At 57.8% G+C, this 20,800-nt stretch overlaps 1 protein-coding gene across 1 annotated transcript; it reads right to left on the minus strand.

Annotated features, from left to right (window-relative positions):
* Positions 1–173: 173 nt before the first annotated feature.
* Positions 174–10,745, minus strand: GALNT5 (polypeptide N-acetylgalactosaminyltransferase 5). Its single transcript, XM_077784837.1, has 12 exons — positions 10,595–10,745; positions 10,041–10,450; positions 9,520–9,734; positions 6,805–6,971; positions 6,005–6,124; positions 5,553–5,688; positions 4,994–5,113; positions 4,525–4,642; positions 4,047–4,370; positions 2,723–2,803; positions 2,021–2,182; positions 174–576 (listed from the first exon to the last, which is right to left on the minus strand). Exons 1-12 carry the CDS (start codon positions 10,743–10,745, stop codon positions 430–432), a joined length of 2,151 nt encoding a protein of 716 aa, XP_077640963.1. The 3' UTR covers positions 174–429.
* Positions 10,746–20,800: the final 10,055 nt, after the last annotated feature.

The raw sequence follows: 20,800 nt of genomic DNA on the forward strand, positions 1-20,800 counted from the left end.
TCCAGTCTGGACATGGTGCTGGGTTTTTTTTGATGCGTCGGTCAACAAACTTCCAGTTTCTGTGGAGGAATGAGCAGCTCAATTTGCTGCTTAAAGACTTAAGGGCCCCAGAAGTATTTCTGTAGCTTATGCTACTGTCGGGGGGAGCTGAGTGATGTTTGCTTACAGTAGGATGGGGACTTCAAAAACTATTTCCATTTAATAATACAGAAAATGAGTTTTTCCCAAAGTCTCCTACGGCGCGGGAAAACAATGCCGCTCCATTCAGGCCCTGCCGCAGCAGCCGTGCTGCTCTGGTGTTTGGAGCCCTCCACGCTCTGCTATCACACCACGGGCTCCAGTTCCACTGGAAATGCTCTTCCCTCTTGGGGGCTGCCGTCAGCCCTGCCGATGTCCCGCTGAGCCCGCGGTGCCGCGGCCGGGCCGGCCTCAGTCGGCGTGGTAGCTGCTGAACCTCCACTTCTGGCGAGGGTTCCGGGGGTCACAGCCCTTCACCCGCAGCGCTCGGCGAGAGGGATCCACTTCCAGGCACGCCGGCCGCGGGAGGTGCTGGTGCTCCGAGATGAGGTGCTCGGTCTGCAGGAGAGAGGGGGGCTCAGTGGAGCTGGGCTTTGGGGGCTGGGCTTTGGGGGGCTGGGCTTTGGGGAGCTCAGGCTTTGGGGGCACTCAGGCTTTAGGGCTCCTGCAGCAGCAGCTCTGCTTTCGCTCTGAGAAAGCCCAGCTCTTTACAGCATGCCCTTCTTTGGCTTGTCCCTAATACCTGAGATATCTCTGCTCCACAGGGAACATGCAGCAGGAGGCTGATTTCTTGTTTAGCTTGCTGGCTGATGAGCCTGGCACAGGCACTGCACTGACAGGGATGTCAGGTAACTCAGACCCTGAGCTCAAGTGCTGGGGCAGGAAAGAATGAAGAGTCTGAGTGACCTCCATCCTTTCGCTTTTCACATGGGCTTGGATTAACCTCTCTAACGCCTGTGGCCAGCCAGGTGGTGCTGCAGGTGCTGCCACAGGCAAGGGACATTTCCTTGCCCTTCCTGGCACTGCAGTGACCCTCAGGAGCAGCTCGGTAAAAACACTGCTGCTGTGATGTGTGCAGGGGGTCTGGGCAGAAGCAGACAGGAACTGCACTTCACATCCTTGGACAACACAATGCCTGATGTCAGGAGAGGCAAAGCACTGCAACTCCTTCAGACTCCTCTTGCCGGCACCAGTGAAAGAGCACCACCAAATCCACCTCACACTCAGCTGAGAAATCAGGCTGCAACAGGAGACAAGACCTGCCTGTGCCCCATAGAGCTCCTTGGGCATTTCTGTATATTTTTCACAAAGTGAAATGACAATTTCACAATTTTCAGTAAGTGGATAAGAATTTTCCTGTATTTTTCCCTAAACACCCAACATGAGCCTGTGGCATTCTGGCATTCAACACTTTAGGCTGAAAAGTCCAAAGGACAACAGGAAATTGTCTGTATATTGAATGCCACATTTTTTCTTTCTTAACTGAAGGGTGTTTTTTCCTCAACAATAGATGATACCATTTCAGAGAATTTTGGATAACTGCTTACACCAGGCTGACAGAGGTAAAGCCATGGCTCTTTGTGCAGTGCAGGCAATTAGTGTAAGTACCATTCTTCTCCTTTCCATAAGTGCTGTCTTTAAAAACCCCTGTGAGCTGAGAGCCAATCGATGCTGACTCATCTCCCTTTAAGTGCTATTGACGGTTTCTGTGTAAAACAAGGCTGTTTTGGCTGTTTTGTAGCTGCTGCTGTGGCTGTGGCAGGGTCCCCGGCCTGGCAGCCGTGCTGGGGTGCTCGGCACTGGGATGGACACAACCCCCGGCAGAGGGGCACGAGGGATGGGGGCCCTGGCACCAGCACGTCTCTAGGGGACGGGTGGCCTTGGCGAAGCGGGCAGCAGAGGGTGGGGTGCCCCCGTGCCGGGCTGTGCCAGTGCTCTCCGGGCTCCCTGAGCCGCGCTGGGCAGGCAGGGCCATCCTGACCCCTCCTGCAGCATCACTCACCAGCCCTGGCTGGACAGTGGCCAGCGACCTGTGGAGCCAGGCCAGGCTGCGGCTCCTGGCCCGGCAGCGGCGCAGGCCCACGGCTCCCAGGGCGCCAGCCGGGGCGAGGCAGAGCTCCCCGTGCCGGACCAGCCTCAGCCAGGTGTAGTTGAACTTCTGGTTCTGTGGGAGAGCAGGAACAGACACGGCCCCGTCAGGCTCCACGGCAGGCTGGCCACAGCCGCTCTGGGCAGCCTCCAGCCGGGAATGCCTTCCCGATATCCCACCCAGCCCTGCCCTCTGCAGCGGGGACGCATTCCCTGTGTCCCGGCACTGTGGCTCCTTCTCTCGGAGCCCGGGCACAGACAGGGCTGTAAGGCACAGCTGCACGTCCAGCACACAGATCACAGGCTGCTGCGTAAACCTTTCTGTTTTCACGTGCAAGCTCGCAGCTTTATCAGACTTCCCTAAGCAGCTGGGTTTGCTGTTTCTGACGCTGCTGCTTGGCTGCAGGCCGTGCCAGCAGGCAGCTCCTGCCCTCAGAAGATCCTGCCCCTCGCCGCTCTTCCCCTCGCTGCTCCCAGGCATGGCTGGGCCATGTCCCCGGGGAAGGAAGGGCTGGCCAGCTCCGGGAGGGGACAGGTCACCGCGGGGAGCACCGGAGCTCCACGCCAAGCGCCGTGGGCAGCGTGGCACCCTGGGCTGTGTGCACGCCGTCCTTACCGTGTTGTTAGCATCACACTCCCGAAAAGCCAGGGTGGTGCCTTCCACAGCGATGCACCCCACCAGGGCCACGTTCATGAGCTGGGAAACAGCAAAAACATGCGGATTTAGACAGAAATTCCCAAGAGGGGAGAGAGGATGTTACATTGCACTTAACCTGCTGGGCTCACAGGACTCTGATGAATCCTGTCCACAAAACTAAGGGAGGCAGAAAGGAGTGCTCCAGGCCAGGCTGGACGGGGCTTGGAGCACCGTGCTCTGGTGAAAGGTTTCCCAGCCCATGGCAGGAGATGGAATAAGCTGAGCTTTAAGGTCCCTTTCCACCTAAGGCTGGAGAAGGGGAGCCTGACCCGGTTTCTCTCACCAGGCGCCAAGCAAGAGGTTTGTGCAGACAGCACTGAATCCGAAAGGACTTTAAAGTGCCCTCTGCCCACTGCCCCCGGCGAGGCGCAGGTTCCGTGCCCGGAGCGGTGCCGGTGCCTCCTCCCGGCCCCGCAGCGCCGGGAACGCGAGCGGCTGCTGCGCTCTGCTGGCGGCGGAGCCGTGCTACAGAGCCTGATCCCACAGAGCCTGTACCTACAGAGCCTGTACCTAGAGAGCCTGATCCCACAGAGCCTGTACCTACAGAGCCTGTACCTAGAGAGCCTGTACCTACAGAGCCTGTACCTACAGAGCCTGTACCTACAGAGCCTGTACCTAGAGAGCCTGTACCTACAGAGCCTGTACCTACAGAGCCTGATCCCACACAGCCTGTACCTAGAGAGCCTGATCCCACAGAGCCTGTACCTACAGAGCCTGTACCTACAGAGCCTGATCCCACACAGCCTGTACCTAGAGAGCCTGATCCCACAGAGCCTGTACCTACAGAGCCTGTACCTAGAGAGCCTGTACCTACAGAGCCTGTACCTACAGAGCCTGTACCTACAGACTCTGCTCCCACAGACCTGGCCTACAGACCCTTTTCCCACAGACCCCGACCTTACCAACCCCACACCGCACTGTAGCCCCCAAGCCGGGGCAGGGGGCAAGGCCGGGATCCCCTGGGCCCCCCGAGGCGGGACGTCCCAGCACAGAGGGGTTTCTCCCCTGCGGGCACATCCAGCCCTTGGCACGGCTGTCTGGCACTGCCTGTGCCCAGCTCGGCCACCCAAAGCCCAGCAGCTCTCTGGAGGGGAGTGACCCTCTAGCCGTGAGCTGTTTCTGTGTAAACCCACACCTCTGTGCCGTGTCTCACAGCCCGAACGCTGCCAAAGGCCAGCGCCAGTGCCAGCGGTGCTGCCCAGGGTGGGCACTGCATGCCCTGGGAGCAGCCCCTGGGACGTACCAGCCCGCTGGCTTTGACCAGGGGCGCTTCCAGGTCCGGGAAGACGTTCTGCAGGTACCAGCGGAAGCTCCTGCAGCGCAGCCTCTCCCGCAGCTGGGTTTGCGGGCTCAGGTCGCCCACGTCCACGGCGCTCAGGAGCAGGTGGTAGGCGTGCCCGTAGAACAGCTCCTTGTACTCGTCCAGCCACACCTCTGCCACGCGGGCCAGGTTCCTCTCCACCGTCCTCACCCGGTCTTTTGGGAAGGAATAAGGGTTGTCGTTCCTGAAAATGTGCCCGACTCTGGAGCACGGAACGATCTCGATCTCTCCTCCGCACATCCAGACCTGAGGAGCAGAGGTCCCCGAAGGACAGAGCTGAGGGTGGGCGCTGCCTTTGTGCACGCCAAGAGAAGCGGGTCAGGTGCCCAGGGAGTTGGGCTGTCCCTGGGGAGCCCCTGCCCGGGGCCATCACTCACCCAGCTGTGTGACAGTGACCTACCTTGAATGAAAGCTCCATATTTTCCCCTCCCCAGACATCCAGTCCTGGGTCGTACATTCCCAACTCAGAAAAATACTTCTTCTCAATGGAGAACAGGCCACCTGCCATGACGGGGCACCTGGGAACAGAGAGGCCACACGGTGTGCCACTGGCTGTGACACAGAGGGCGTTGGGATGGCTCTACCTGGCCTGAAAACTGCAGTGGGGCAGGGAAGGGGAAAAGGCAGTGAAATGTTCAGTGAAATGTTCTCCTGGCTGACACGCCAGCAGTGCCATGCGTGGGGACAAAGGCTTCCTGGGCTTTGCCTGTGCCTGATGGGGGGATTGCCTGTGCCTCACCTGTCCTGAAAGCAGAGGAACAATACCTGGCCACAAAAGAACAGCATTTGGCCTCGAAGGAGCCTCTGCTCCTAAATTATTACCGAAGGAAGAGGTTTGTTTGCAAAGCTCTCACATTTTTTTAATTTACCTTATTATATCAGTTTCCTTGATCTTATTTTTCTCAATGACCTCTTGTGGAATCTGTCTCCATCCAAAATTCATTGGCCAAGTAAAAATCCCGCGCTGGAAGTTGTCCACGGTCATGTAACTAAACAGAGGAAAGATCGGGCTGACTAATTCTGAGTCACGTTCCTGATTGAAATGTCACCCCTACTGAGAGAAGATGAATATCTGTAGGTAATTAAACCAGGATTTTAGCAAATTCATCAGGAATCCTCTCCATGTACTAAAAGTTGTGAAAAAGCAAAAAGGTGTGTGATAAACATGGGCCACATCCTCAGCTAATGTTAATTTTGGGTGCACAGCCACGTTCTGTGTCCCTGTGGAAAGCTCTGGAGGCCGGTGAGGGGCTCTGGAGTCACGGCTCCACGGCCTGCAGTGGATCCAGGGGCGGTGGCAGGCTTTGCCCAGGACAGCAGCCTGGATGGTGGCACTGCCAGGGCCGAGCTGCCTCACCTCCTGTATCACCTGCCTCACGTCCTGTCCTTGTCACCTGCCTCACGTCCTGTCCTTGTCACCTGCCTCACCTCATGTCCTTGTCGCTGATGACCTCGATGACGGGGCAGGCGACCTTGTTCCGGCTCATGCGGACCCGCTCCAGCAGCGGCTCCAGCCAGCCCACGTTGCACTCCACGTGCGAGTCCAGGAACGTCAGCACGGCGCCTGCGGCACAGGTGGGAGCATCAGCCTCCAGCCCTGCCCTGCTGAGCAGCTCCCTGTGGGCTCGGGGTGCTGCTGACTGTGCCACGGCCCTCCTTGGCTCCCCAGAGCTGCCCAGCCACAGCCAAGAGCGTTTTTTGCCTGCTTGGCAGGGCAGCTGCTGACAGAAATGGCCTGGCAGGGGCAGGTGGTGGAGCTGGGGCTGGAGATGGTGGCAAAAGGACACCCTTGGTGCACTGGGAGGGACGAACGCCGTGCTGGAGAGGGGTGCCCAGCACCTCTGTGGTCCTCACAGGGCCGAGCACGGCTCCTGTCCTACCTGTGGCGACCTCGGCTCCCGCCAGCCTGGCCCGGATCAGCCCGTGCCTCTCCCGGAGGCGCAGGATCTTCACCTTGGGGAAGCGCGACATGTACGTGTCCAGCTGCTCCTTGAGGTGCTCTGCAGAGGGACAGGGACCTGGCTCACCGCTGCACCCTCTGACACGGTGAGATGAGCGGCTTTGCCCTGGAGGTGCCTCCGGGCATGCCAGGCGCTCGGCTCTGGGTGTGAGCTCTGGGCACGGCTCCTTGTGCCCGTGCTGTGAGCTGCGAGCCCGTCGGACACAGCGGGAAATGCCACGGCCCTCAGCTGTGAAGGGTGAGCCCAGCAGAGAGGGGCAGCGTCACACCGCGGGGCTGGCTGCTGGCTGCGGCGGCAAGGCAGGCCCCGTGCGGCACAGATCGGCTCAGCACGGCTCCCACTGCCCCCCGAGCCACCCCGGAGCGTGTTCCCCACGCTGGAGCACGGGGCACCTGCCTGGGAGCTGCACGCGAGGGCTGAGAGCACCTCCTGCTCACTCACACAAGCCCTCGAGCCGGGAAAGACGAATGGTCAGGGCAGGACCCAGCTCCCTGTGCTCCTGGAGCCTCCGGCAGCCCCTGCCTTCATCCCCCACAGCCGGCCCCGGCACCCCCTGTCCTCTGATCACCCTCAGCCCCAGAGCAGGCCAGGATGCGCTTCAATACAGCGCAAGGAGAAAATGTAATTTCTCTCCTGCTTAGAATTGAATTACAGAGGACAAATTGCATTTTGTCCTCAAGTTATATTAGTTTCATAAAGGCAGCAGAAGCTTCACCTACCCTTGGTGCTGCAGTCATCCACCAGAATGATCTCCTGGACGAGGTGTGGAGGAGAGCGGCCGAGGACGCTGTGCACGGAGCGCAGCAGGGTGGACCACACCTCGTCCACGAAGCACATGATGATGCTGGTGGTCGGCAGGTCGTCGTGGACCTGCTGCTCAGAGCACCTGCAACGGCAACACGGGCTCAGGGGTGATGGCCAGTCACACCTGGAAATCTGCAGCCTTGGTGCTCCTGGGAAAGCATGGGGGAAGGGAAAATGCCCAACGCGACACACGGAGGGAAAGCCCTGCAGTGCTGGGAGGGGAGCGGGGGGTGAGGGGGGAACCCCCCACCCTGCCCCAGGGCCCCGCACATGGGCAGCCCCATGGGGCAGGATGGACTCACTTGGTTCTGACAGGAACCCCTTCTGAAGGCAATTCAGAGGTATTTCAGCACTTCACAGTTAACCAGAAGTGCTCTGGCTAGGTGAAATTCAGCCCACAATTACTCTGTGTCACAATCCTTGAGATGTGTCCTCCTGTCTCAGGGAGGTCAGTGGGCAGAAAACACCAAAAAGTCCATTTTGGATCCAGTCTTGCCTCACCTTGTTGGGCAGCTCGTGAGCAGAATGGGTCATGCCCCCTTTGTCCTCCACCAGAGAATCCTGGAATAGTTTGGGTTGGATGGGAACTCAAATCCCAACTCCTTCCAGTGGCTCCCATGGGCAGGGACACCTTCCACTAAACCAGGTTGCTCGGAACCCCATTCAGCCTGCCCTCAAACTTCCAGGGGCAGGGCAGCAACAGCTTCTCAGGGAAACCTGTGCCAGGGCCTCGCCACCATCACGGGGAAGAATTCCCTCCCAACGTCCCATCTATCCCTGCCCCTGGCAGTGGGAAGCAACTGCTCCTTGTCCTGGCACTCCAGCCCCTTATCCAAAGCCCCTCTCCATCTCTCTTGGAGCCTTTATGCACTGGAAGGGGCTCTAGGGCCTCTCTGGAGCCTTCTCTTCCCTTTTTCCCTCAGCCCCAGGACTCCTGATCCTGTGCAGGATCCTGTGCTCCCCAGGAGCCTCCTGCCCACCACACTCCTCCTCAGGGCCCGCTCCCCACCCCAGCTGCAGGGACACAGCACCCACGGCACCAGCACTGCTGGGGAAGCTCCAAAGCAGCAAGCATTGAGCACGGGGAGGCACGGATGGGCCAGATGTCAGTGTCCAGTCCAGTACTCCAGGAAGGACCACAACAGGAGCTGGACTCAAAACTGGGAGAGACTGGAGTACACCAAATAAATAATTGTTGGCTGCCACGAGCTGCCACCACCCACTGCCCTGAGCTGCCCTTACAACCCAGTTGTGCTGGCGGGTGGGGACAGAGCCTGCACAGGCTCCTGCCAGAACCAGGGTGCCCAGGGCAGCTCCATGCCCCGTGGCAGCAGCTCACATCCCGGGGACGCCCCTGTTTGGCCAAGGCGTTCCCGTGACAGCAAAGGTCTCCTCCAGGGCAGGAGCGGCGCTGCCAGAGGTGCTTCCTGCTCTGCAGCTCTGGGGCTTTGCTGCCAGAGCAGCCAGGGCTGGCTTGGTGCCACCGTGCCTCTGGCCCTGTGCCCAGGTGGAATCAGGAAGCAGCCCCAGCTGTCTCCCCTGCCCTGCTCTCACCTGGTGCAGGTCTCACCTCAGCCAGCACCGCCAGCATGGTGGCATGGGGGACAGTCACGGCACAATTCCCAGCCCACTGTGCCCACGGTCTGTGAGCATGAGAACAGGGACATGGGGGTCTCTGCATGGGGCAGATCTGTCACCTGCCCAGGGGCTGAGAGGTGTTTGTAGGAAGGGCAAGAGATGAACTTTACTGGCACTCACCTGAGCTGGCACCTTCCCCCCTCCCTGCAGCTGTCCCAACACAGAATGGCTTCGGCTGGCAGTGAGCTTTAAGGCCATCAGGTGCAGGCACCAAGCCAGCCCTGCCGAGCCTGGGGCTCCCCAGCCGCCTGTCCTCGCTGCCCTTGCCTCGTCCTGCTCTCCTCGACCGGCAGGGAGTGGCTCTTTGGGAGTGCAGGGCTGAGATGTGCAACTCAGTTTCACATTTCTGGATGACAGCTGGAACTGTGTGACACTTCTCCAAAGCCAGCTCCACATCCCTCCCTGCACACACCCACAGGGCAGAGTCCCCCAGACTGCCTCTCCCGTCTGTGAGCACTCAGCTCATCTCCTGCAGGGTCAGTGGAGCCACAGCAGGTCCCTGCCTGCAGGGCTGGTGTCCCTTCCTCCAGGGAAGGGCCATGGCAGCCTGAGTTGTGAGAGCCCCTCTGGGCAGCTCCTGCTGCCCTCACACACCCATGGGAACCAAGACACGAATTCTGAGTGCTCAGAGCTGTACCTGGCACAGCAGGTAACCAGAGCTGCACCTGGCACAGCAGATAACCAGAGCTGCACCAGATAACCAGAGTTGTACCTGGCACAGCAGGTACAGTGTCCTAAGGCACAGAGGGGCCTGAGCCCCATCGCCTGAGCTGGCTGTCCTGCCCCTTGGGGCAGCTGGGCTCAGTGGATTATGACAACCTGCAAACTTTACCCAGTTTCATGTTTAACAACAGGCTGCCCTGAGCTGGACAGGCAGTAGCCATCTGAGAGGTGAAGTGGAGGGCTGGGTGTTCCCCCAGCAGCCCTCCCCAGAGCCACGGAGCCACCCCAGGGTGCAGCACGGGGCTTTGTGCAAGGGGAGCAGATCTTACCCGGCAGGCCTGGTGTCTGCGATGGCTCGATCCACAGGGATCAGATCGCTGAGGTAGACATTGAAATTTCCTTCTTTCCATCTACTTTTTGCTTCTTCTTGTTTATCATCAGGGACAGCAACAGGATGTCCAAACTGGCCAGGAGCACGGGGGTCTCTCGGGGCGAGTGTTGCATCCATGGACAGGACTCTGTGCGTCCTGGGGTGGCTCCCTGCCTGCTCCTGTCCATCCTGGCCAGTGCCAGCTGCTCCAGGAGCTTCTCCTGCCTGCTCCTGCCCAATCCCACCAGTGCCAGCCACTCCAGGAGCTTCTCCTGCCTGCTCCTGCCCAATCCCACCAGTGCCAGCCACTCCAGGAGCTTCTCCTGCCTTCTCCTGCCCATCCCGGCCAATGCCAGCTACTCCAGGAGCTGCTCCTGCCTTCTCCTGTCCATCCTGGACAGTGCCAGCCACTCCAGGAGCTTCTCCTGCCTGCTTCTGCCCATCCCGGCCAGTGCCAGCTGCTCCTGGAGCTTCTTCTGCCTGCTCCTGCCCATCCTGGCCAGTGCCAGCCGCTCCTGGAGCTGCTCCTGGTGTCGTACCCAGCGTCCGGCTCCAGCCACCCACGACAGCGGCCCGAGCAGCGGCAGTCGCAGCGTGGGCACCATCAGTGCTCTTGTCAGCAAGTTCTCTGTGCTTTCCACGTCTGGCCGTGGCGCTCCCCGCAGAGTGGGGCCCGCGGCGCGGGGCTGCGGGGCTGGCGGGGCTCATTCCCGCTTTGCCGATGAGGACGAAGCGAGTTTCGGAGGGCGTTTCTCCGCGTCCCGTGCGCGTCTCCTCCGGCTGCCGGCTCCCGCGGGCTCCGGGCGGCGCCGTGCCCGTCCCGCCGGGGGCCGGGGGCTGCCGGGGGGGCGGCGATGGTCCCGGGCCCCCGGCCCCGCGCCCGCCGGGGGCTGCTCCCGGCTCCCCCGCTGCCTTCGCCGGCACCCCGGGGCCGCGCCGGGGCCGCGCCCGCCCCAGTCCCATCCCCAATCCCATCCCCATCCCCATCCCCATCCCCATCCCCATCCCCATCCCCGTCCCCGGGCCCGGCCCGCGCCCCGCCGCCTCCCGCAGCAGCCGCCCGCCCGCCTCGCCGAGCGAGAGGCGGAGCGCGGCCATGTCCAGCAGCACCCAGGCCACCGAGGCGGCGAACACGAAGGCCAGGGCCCGCCCGCTGCCGCGGAACAGCCGCCGCAGCCCGCTCATCCCGGGCGGCCGCGGAGCCGCCGGGCCGGCGGGGCGGGAGGCGGGCCGGGACCGGGCCCGGGGATGGGGCCGGGGCCGGGGATGGGCCGGGGATGGGCCGGGGATGGGCCGGGGATGGGCCGGGGATGGGGCCGGGACGCGGCTGACCCGCCCCACCCCGCGCCGGGACCGCCCGCGCTGGAACCCGAGCCGGGGACCCGCCCGGCCCCGGGGGGACACGCCGGGGGGAGCGGGGCTGTGCCTCGGAGGAGACAGCCCGGGGGATGGGTGGTGCAGCCGGGGGGACATCCCGGGCTCGGTGATGCGGCCGGGGGCGCCTCTGCCCGAGGCTGTCTCGGGGGTCCCCGCCGGGGCCGAGGGGCCGTGGCTCGGGGGAGCCGTGCGTGTCCCTGCTCCACGTGGCAGCTGGGCTGAGCCGCTGCTGAGGACGTGGGTGTGTTCCACATCCCGCTCAATTACAGGGCACGGGAGCCACGCTGGCGAACACGGCAGCCTCCGGTGGGCTGAGCCGGAGAACGACAAGAAAGGAACGAGCGAGGAACCACCCTCCTGCTCCTGCCCCTGCTCCTGCTCCGGCAGGCTGGGACGTGGCAGGCTCTGCTGGCAGTGCTGGCTGTGCCCGCTGATCTGGAGGCGCAGAGTGTGCCGCCTGTCCTGGCTGTGCCAGCTGTGCCGTGTGTGCTGGCTGTGCCGGCAGTGCCAGCTCTGCTGACTGTCCTGGCAGCGCTGGCAGCTGAGGCCGGGGCTGCCTGCCGGCCCCAGGCGCTCCAGCCTGGGAGCTCAGGCGAGCAGGGCATCCTGAGAACGCCCCGGGCAGCCCCAGCGAGCCGGGTCTGTGTGGCTGCAGCCATGGGCTGGCACCCAGGGGTCGAACCTGCGCTGACCCCGGGCTCGGCTGCTGCGGGGTGCAGGGACACGCGCTGAGCCACAGAGAAGCTGTTCCCCATAGAGGAGCTGTTCCCCACACAAAGAAGCTGTTCCCCACACAGAAGCTGTTCCCCGAAGAGAAGCTGTTCCCTGAAGAGAAGCTGTTCCCCATAGAGGAGCTGTTCCCCACACAGAGGAGCTGTTCCCCACAGAGGAGCTGTTCCCCACACAAAGAAGCTGTTCCCCACACAGAGAAGCTGTTCCCCGAAGAGAAGCTGTTCCCTGAAGAGAAGCTGTTCCCCACACAAAGAAGCTGTTCCCCACACAGAGAAGCTGTTCCCCACACAGATAAGCTGTTCCCCACAGATAAGCTGTTCCCACAGAGAAGCTGTTCCCCACACAAAGAAGCTATTCCCCACAGAGGAGCTGTTCCCCACACAGAAGCTGTTCTCCACACAGAGAAGCTGTTCCCCACACAGAGAAGCTGTTCCCCACACAGACAAGCTGTTCCCCACAGATAAGCTGTTCCCCATAGAGGAGAAGCTGTTCCCCACACAGAAGCTGTTCCCCACACAGAAGCTGTTCCCCACACAGACAAGCTGTTCCCCACACAGAAGCTGTTCCCCACACAGAAGCTGTTCCTCTGGGGGGCCTGTGTGGGCCGGGTTTTTGGGAGATGCTCTGTGCGGGGGTAAACCGTGCAGGGCTGAGCTCCCCTGAGGGACAGCAGCGAGGGGACACACCACGCCTCGGAGAGTGTCCCCCACCCTGTCCTGTCCCCAGCAGCACTGGCACGCTGGCACACACAGCAGGCACTCTGCCCACGGCTCAGCAGCAGCTCCGGGCACTGAACGTGCCAGGCTGCCTGGGGACACCTGGCACTGCTGGCACCGCCCGGTGAAGGAGCTGTGGGACCAGGGGCGAGCTGTGGGCAGCAGTTCTGAGAACTCAGGATACAGGCACTGAAGTGAAAGAAAAAAAGCCTGACATGGTATTTTGCAGCTTTATTAAACTTAGCTTAAACTCTCCTAAAGTTCTCTGGTATTAATAAATATAATTACAATGCACTGTATCCCAAATCCCAAAGCAGGAGATTTTGTTAAATAACGGGCTCCAACCCATGGCAGTGCACGTGAATTTTGAAAAGAAGTAAGTGGAAAAAATTACTTTCAAATTCATACTTCAAAAAATTAATAGTATCAAAACCCAGCCTATGGTTACATCGTGGGATGGAAAACAAGGAAATGGCCATTCCGTTGTTTTTCCAAGGCTTTTCTTTGCCAAGCAAACTCCTGCAGATGTGGCAGGCAGTTCTCATTTTGGATGATTTGCATGTGTGGATGGTGCTTGGGGATTCTCAGTGAGAGGGAGGGAAGGATAAGATTGCAAAAACTCTCTAAAGGAAAAAAAGATGAACAGCAGCATGAGAGTAAGCAAGAGATGAACAGAAATCAAACAATTCCGTTTGTTTAGAAATAAAAGTTTGACACAGACTCTCTGTGCTTCACTCACCATTCTGGCACAACATTTCCATTTTCATTTGGTGCTTTTCCCTTGCTGACCCTCCCTCGGGTTTGTGTCCCCACTGCTGGGCCGTGCCAGCGCACCCCAGGCCGTGTTTCAGGGCTCAGCACCCGCACAGGGACACGGCGGCATGTGGCAGGACACCCGGAGCTGCTGGAAGGGTGCTGCTCTGCCAGGGGCCAGGCCAGCAGCCTCTTCCCTAATCCCTGGGCACAAGATCCAGCCAGGCAGGGAGATCCAGGGGCAGGGAGAGACCCGGGTCGCCCGCTGAGCTCCAGCCTTGCGCGTGGTGACAAAGTCGTCTCCGTATGGTCAGACACTCCCTCCGCACGCTCTGCACTTTGGCTCTCCTCCCTGGCACGTACAAATGTTCCAGATAGCTGAACAGATTCCATGACACAAGACAGCTGCTTTTGTAGGGAGGAATTAATTTAATCAAGTACTCCATCATTAAAATTATCTGACGCGTCAGATGGAAAAGCACGGAAGCAAGCTTGCTCAAAGATGAAAACTCAACACTTTTTCAGCCAAAAGTGTCCCAAAAGATAAGGAAATGTTCATATAACTCACTCAGGTCTCTATATAATATTTTAGCGATGTAAATAATATATTGTCCAAAGAGAATTCGTGAGGGAATGATCTCTTGCCAAAGCCTGGCTGGCTTGGTAAATTGATTTCCTCCATGGAGCACAAGAATCTCAGGGTGGTTTGGGTTGTAAGGGACCTTAAAGCTCATCCAGGTCCACACCCTACCATGGGCAGGGACACCTTCCGCTGTGCCACTGAAGGAAACACTGAAGTTGCAGTGCCCTGTCCCCCTGGGGTGCTTGGTGCTGTTCTGGAAGTCTCCACCCAGTCAGATGGGAATGAAAACGGGAACTTTGAGAGAGTTTGGGGTCGTGTTCTGCAGGACAACCCCACAGCTTTAGAGGCAGAAAGCTGGGAAATACTGTGCAATTGTGTGCTGGATGCTTAAAAATCTGAAGATGAAGAGGCTGAAGTTTGCATTTCTGTTTTGGAGGGTTTCTGGATTTGTAAGCTGACCTCGGTGTCCCGGGTGAGGGCGGTGAGGGTGGTGTTCGACGGCGGTTTGCACGATGTGTGACTGAGGGCAGCTGTCCCCACACCAGGGCTGCTTACACAACCAGGGGCTGGAATAGCTGCTGCTGTTTGGGTTTGCTGTGGCAGCGCCTCTGGTGAACCTGCTGGCAGCCCGTGCCCTGGCACAGGAGCGTGCCCGAGCGCCGCCGTTGTCACCGGGAGCGGGAACAGCAGCGGGCACCCTGATTTGCATAGAGGTCATGTTTTGCTAATATGTGTCTTGTAGAAGCAGACAGCATGTAAAAGAGGATGGTTAAAACCTGACCCAGCGATGTTTTTAAATTTCAAATTATGCATAACGTATGCATTAAATTAATTAGGGAATTCATTAAGAAGGGAAGAGTAAAGAAACTAGTGAGCACTGTGCAGCATTAGTAATGTAAGCCATTTTCTATAATTGTTATATAGAATTTGTCTCATAACATTATCCTTTGATAAATTATTGAAGTATAATATGATATATGTAGCTTATTAACAGTTTCATTAATTACTATTAGAGCAAAGACACTGAAATCTGGCAGACACAGAACAAGTGCTGAAGCAGATGGTTGAAATTAGTGAAATGCAATTGGTTGCTGAACCCTTTTACCTAATTACATTATTACATCAAAACAGTTAAACCAAATTTGTCAAGTTGTCTGCTGAGCGCTGGGATGTTTGTAGCGGGGATGGGCCCTGGGCCCAGCTCCCCGCGGGGTGCAGGGACCCCCTGGGCACCATCCCCTGGCTCTGGGGCAGGAACTCCTGTGAACCTCGAGCTCCTCTCCCTCAGCTGCACCCCGGGTTAGCCTCGTATTCCTTTTCCTCCTGTTTCCCCCTCAGCCTCGCTGGCCCTGGCCACGTGTCCCCAGGGCCGTGCAGGGAAGGAAGGCACCAGCACCTTGACTGGTGGTTCTTTATCGGGAGCCTTGCCACAGCTTCACTGGAGCTGGTTCTGTCAGGGAGCATCGCCCTCCACCCCTCCACTGGGAATGTTTTACTTGGGTCCGTCAGGCTGACGGAGAGCATCCGTGCCCCAGCACCATTCCACAGCAGAAGCAGCAGGAGGCTCCTTCCTCATCCCCGCTGGCTTTTGGAGCAGGCTGCACTCGAGCTGTGGTACCCCGGGCAGGGCTGGGCTGCACACCCCTTCCTTCTCCCACGGGGCTGGAACGCACCAGCCTGGCTTCCCCAGGGCCCTGAAGGAGTCCGGGGAGCACCTCGGTCTGGGGTGCAGGGGTCCCTGCGCACCTTGCAAGGGAAAGCTTCAGGGGTGCTCCCTGCGTGGGGCAGCAAAGCCGGGCTGCCACTGCGGGCGCTGCCTTCGCCCATCACTCACTGGCACCGGGCCTTGGCACTCCAGGCTGGCCGGGGGCATCCCTGGAGGGTTCCCAAACCCCGCCGTGCTGGGGGTGGCCTTGCATGAGCCGAAGGAGAGAGAAAATGTGGAGCCATAAATACAAAGCACGAAAAGTCCGTAAGCGCTGCATTTCTGCCTGAGCATCAGCAGTGTGTGGGAGCGGCGGGGGAGCCTGTGGGCTGAGTCACTGAACACGATTTCACGTGTTTGGGCTTCTTTTAATTATCCACACCGGCGGTTTTCAGGAGATCTCGCACCTTTGTGCTCCCCCAGCACCACCCTGGGCACCAGTGTCCATGGAGACAATAAAATAGACACTGTGTGACCCTGGGGGTGGCACTGTGTGTCCCTGGGGGTGGCACTGTGTCCCTGGGGGCTGTGCCAGCCCTGTCCCAGCGTGGAACTGGGGTGGCACCAGGGCAGGGACAGCAGCTGAGCGGGCCAGGGCAGCGGGGCAGGGCTGCTGTGGTCACCCCAGGGCTGCTGAGGAAGGGCTCCAGCCAGGAGTGCCAGGGCAGGGCTGAGCTGTGCACGTCCAGCAGGGGAGACGGACGCTGTGAGCCACAGAGAAATGCACTAAAATCCCCCGTGAGCCACAGAGAAATGCACTAAAATCCCTTCTGCTGCTGCGGGGAGGAGCAGCAGGGACTCGGGATGTGGGGCTCTCTGGCAGAGGGTGATGAGGAGGGGCACACTGCCCCCAGCGCTGCCCAGCGTGAGGCTCCCGGTGCCAGGGCTGGCAAAAGGGCTGGGAAACCCTGGGTGAGAGGCTGAAAAGCCTCTCCAAAAGTATTCCAGTGCTATTTGTGATGCTTTTGAAACCGAGCAGGCACTTCTTTTATTTCTATTCCACAGAATTAAATTAATTTTAGAAATGGCACTATAACTATTTTCCTGCCTCAGGGACCATTTGTTTTAAAATCATAAAAGACTTTTATATGACACTGCACTGACATTTGATGTGAATAAATTAAGGAAATTAGTACAAAAGTGCTTTCTTTCTCTGGAACTTCCCAGCACATCCCTGCTGCACACACAGTGGCTGAGGGTGTGAGCAGGCCCTGGTGCTGCTGTTGGTGTGCCCACAGAGGGACGCAGGTCCAGCCCTCTGGCAGCTGCACTGCTGCAAGAGGCAGTGCCCCCTCGGGGGGACAGACCCCTCAGTGAGTCCCTGCTGTGCACTGGGAATCCGGGATGCACAGGATTGTCTAGGTTGCAAGGGACCTTAAAGCCCACCCAGTGCCACCCTGCCATGGCAGGGACACTCCCACTGTCCCAGGCTGCTCCAGCCCAGTGTCCAACCTGGTCTGGGGCACTGCCAGGGATCCAGTACAGCCACAGCTGCTCTGGGCACCTGCGCCAGGGCTGCCCACCCTCCCAGGAAAAATTCCCTCCTAATGTCTAATCTAAATCTGCATTCAGCCCCCAAGTGAGAAGTGTTAAACTTGTTTTGCTGTTTCAGAGGGGCACTCGGTGCCCCCTGTGTTTAACTCTCCATGTGCAGAGCTAGACAGGCGCTGTCACCTGGAACCCCGCTGTCCCCAGCTCTCTGGAGGCCATCCCACGGGATTTGCCCCTGCCCAGGCTCCTGCTGACACTGGGGCAGTTAAAAGCACCTGAGCCCCGTTGGGAGATCACATTTGTTCATTCTGTGCTCTAACCCCACCGTGTGATACTCCAGCAAATTGCATTATTCCAGGATTACTTCCTCCATGGGCACAAATAGTCGGAAGGGTGCAGGATGCAGAATGGAAGGATACAGATATACAGGGAAACAGGGAAACAGGGATGCAGGGATGCAGGGATCCAGGGAAACAGGGAAACAGGGATACAGGGATACAGGGATACAGGGATCCAGGGATGCAGGGATCCAGGGAAACAGGGATACAGGGATCCAGGGAAACAGGGAAACAGGGATCCAGTGATACAGGGATCCAGGGATCCAGGGATCCAGGGATACAGGGATACAGGAAAACATGGATACAGGGATACAGGGACACAGGGATACTGAGATACAAGGAAACAGGGATACAGGGATCCAGGGATCCAGGGATCCAGGGATCCAGGGATCCAGGGAAACAGGGAAACAGGGATACAGGGATCCAGGAATCCAGGGAAACAGGGAAACAGGGATCCAGGGATCCAGGGAAACAGGGAAACAGGGATCCAGGGATCCAGGGATCCAGGGAAACAGGGAAACAGGGATACAGGGATCCAGGAATCCAGGGAAACAGGGAAACAGGGATCCAGGGATCCAGGGATCCAGGGATACAGGGAAACAGGGATCCAGGGATCCAGGGATCCAGGGATACAGGGAAACAGGGATCCAGGGATCCAGGGATCCAGGGAAACAGGGATCCAGGGAAACAGGGATCCAGTGATCCAGGGATCCAGGGATCCAGGGAAACAGGGAAACAGGGATACAGAGATACAGGGATCCAGGGAAACAGGGATCCAGGGAAACAGGGATCCAGTGATCCAGGGATCCAGGGATCCAGGGAAACAGGGATACAGAGATACAGGGATCCAGGGAAACAGGGATACTGAGATCCAGGGAAACATGGATCCAGGGATCCAGGGATCCAGGGAAACAGGGATCCAGGGAAACAGGTATACAGGGATACAGGGAAACAGGGAAACAGGGACACAGGGATACTGAGATACAGGGAAACAGGGATACAGGGATCCAGGGAAACAGGGATACAGGGATACAGGGATACAGGGATCCAGGGATCCAGGGAAACAGGGATACAGGGTGCAGGGATACAGGGATACAGAGCTCAGGTTGCAGGCATCCAGGGATGCAAGATGCAGGATTCAAGGATGCAGGATACAGGGTGCAGGGAGCAGGGATCCCAGGTGCAGGATTCAGGTATGCAGGATCCTGGGAACCAGGGTGCAGGATTCAGGGATCCAGGGATCCAGAGCTCAGGCTGCAGGAATCCAGGGTGCACGGATGCAGGATGCAAGGATACAGGGTGAAGGGTGCAGGGTCATGGCTGTCGTGGCCGTGGCCATGGCCATGGTGGCCACGGTTGTGGCTGTGGTGGCCCTGGCTGTGGTGACCGTGGTGCCCATGGCTGTGGTGGCCATGCCTGTGGTGGCCCTGGCTGTGGTGACCATGGTGGCCGTGTCTGTGGTGCCCATGGTGCCCATGGCTGTGGTGGCCGTGCCTGTGGTGCCCATGGCTGTGATGCCCATGGCTGTGGTGCCCATGGCTGTGGTGGCCGTGCCTGTGGTGCCCATGGCTGTGATGCCCATGGCTGTGGTGCCCCTGACTCTGGTGTCCGTGCCCCTTCACCGCCCCGTGCCCAGGGCAGCTGATCCCAGCAGGTCCTGGAATCCAGACAGGAGCGGCCCGAGCTGAGCTCTGGGCCAGCTTCCCTCTGTCATCCTGTACTTGTTCAGCAAAGTGCTGTTAATAATCATTTAAATGCTTTGGTGTCAGTCACTGCTCTTTCTTTGTAAATGTTACTCATTTCATAAATAAATCAAAACCTGCAGACCCTGGGTTTTCAGAAACTTGAATGCTTTTGTTAAAATTGTATGAAGCAAATTCACAAACACATGATTTATATTATCTCGGTACAGCACAGGAGATGATAGAATATACTATTTAAATTAACTCCTCTCCCAACAAATGAAATCAATTCTGTTCTTGGGTTACTTTTCATCTGCCTTTTGTCTTGTTGCTGAATCTTTTCTGTTTCTTTCACTCATTCATCTATTGTGCCCTTTCCTTGATCTGATAGCATTAAACATATAATTAAGTCATAAAGGAGGGAACTGATGAGTATAGCAGATGGTAATTGCTTCCTACATTTGAATGAAATGATATGCATTGCTACAATTTACAGCTCTCGCCTCATATTTTATTCAGGAACCTTTTATCTCTTTTCCTGCAGAATTATTCTGCAATAAATTTAGACATCTTATCAATAGCTTGGGTGATAGTCACAGAAACAGGGGAAACTGAACTTTGTGCATCTTAATGTTTAAAATAATTTTCTACAATAATTGAATTATCCCCCAGCAAATATCATAGCTAGAACCTGCCGGACTCGGTTGTTTTCCTTTTAAAAGCTCATCCTGTGATTACAGAGAAAAATCCAGGGGTTTAATTGCACTTAGGGAACGAGGAGGTGCAGGAAGCTCCATCTCCTGGGCCGGGTTTGCTTTCCAGGAGGTGCCAGCGGAGGTGGAACCCGCCAGGGCTGAGCCCAGCAGCTGCTGGGTGCTCACAGGGCACTCCCTGCTCTTCCACGCCTACAGCTGAAGAAAAGTTTAAACTTATTTCCTCTGCAAACTACACCCAGCAGGGCCTGAGGGTGAAGGAGCGTCTGTGGCCTTGGGTGGGGGAGAGTTTCTTCTTCTGCCGGATTCTTTAGAGGAGGAGAATTCGTAACTCACACAGAGAATGGCATAGGCCCTGGCCATAACAATTCAGGGAAAGGAGGGAGCGGGTGGTTTGGGGAAGAACATCCACATTTGGATACTGTTTGTTAAAGAGCCAAAGGGGTCATGGGAGAAGCACTGGAGCAGAAAGAAATCAGTTGAATTTCTCTAGGTGGAGAAGATGGGAGGAAAAAAAGAGGAATATTAAAAGCTAACTTTTTGGTTTGAAGTCTAACTTCAAGAGCAGGAGTCCTTTTTCTACTTCCCAGTTTTTATTTTATCCCTTAATTTTTATTATCTTATTTTTTATTCTATTTATTGGCTTTTATTTTATTTCTTAGGTTTTCTTCGAGTCTATTATATTTTTATCTTTTTTTTTCTTTTTATTCTTCTTCTTTTCTCCTCCTTCTTCTCTTTTTCCCCCTCTTCCTCTTCCTCCTCCTCCTCCTCCTTTTGTAACCATTCTGTCCTTTGATGCCACTGTGTCCCTGATCATTAGAACACAGCCAGTTGCTGTCCTGCTGGAAGGATGTGACTTGGGCAGGCTGAGACCTGCTGCCCCTCATGTCACTGGTGTGACCTTGCAGCTGGAGGCCGGAGGGGCTCGAGATCCTGCTGAGGTCACCATGGCTGGGTGGGTCCTCAGGCAGCGCAGCCTCTCCTGTCCTCAGCTGCACTGTGCTTTGTCACACAGCTGGAAGAAGAGGCACTCTGCAGACCCACCTGTGGGTGATGTGTCCAGGAGCAGGACCAGCACTTGCTCCTGTGCTGTGGCACGGCCATCACCACAGAGCTAGAGTTTAACACAACACAACAGATTCCCAGCATT

The sequence above is a fragment of the Lonchura striata genome, chromosome 8 (assembly GCF_046129695.1).
Source record: "Lonchura striata isolate bLonStr1 chromosome 8, bLonStr1.mat, whole genome shotgun sequence".
Lineage (NCBI taxonomy): Eukaryota > Metazoa > Chordata > Aves > Passeriformes > Estrildidae > Lonchura > Lonchura striata.

Coding starts and splice junctions, on each gene's coding strand:
- GALNT5 (XM_077784837.1), bottom strand. CDS start 10,745: ATGAGCGGGCTGCGGCGGCTGTTCCGCGGCAGCGGGCGGGCCCTGGCC. Junction 5,689..6,004: donor GGGAGCCGAGGTCGCCACAG/GTAGGACAGGAG, acceptor CCTGTGCCGCAG/GCGCCGTGCTGACGTTCCTG. Junction 2,183..2,722: donor AGTGTGATGCTAACAACACG/GTAAGGACGGCG, acceptor GCTCTCCCACAG/AACCAGAAGTTCAACTACAC.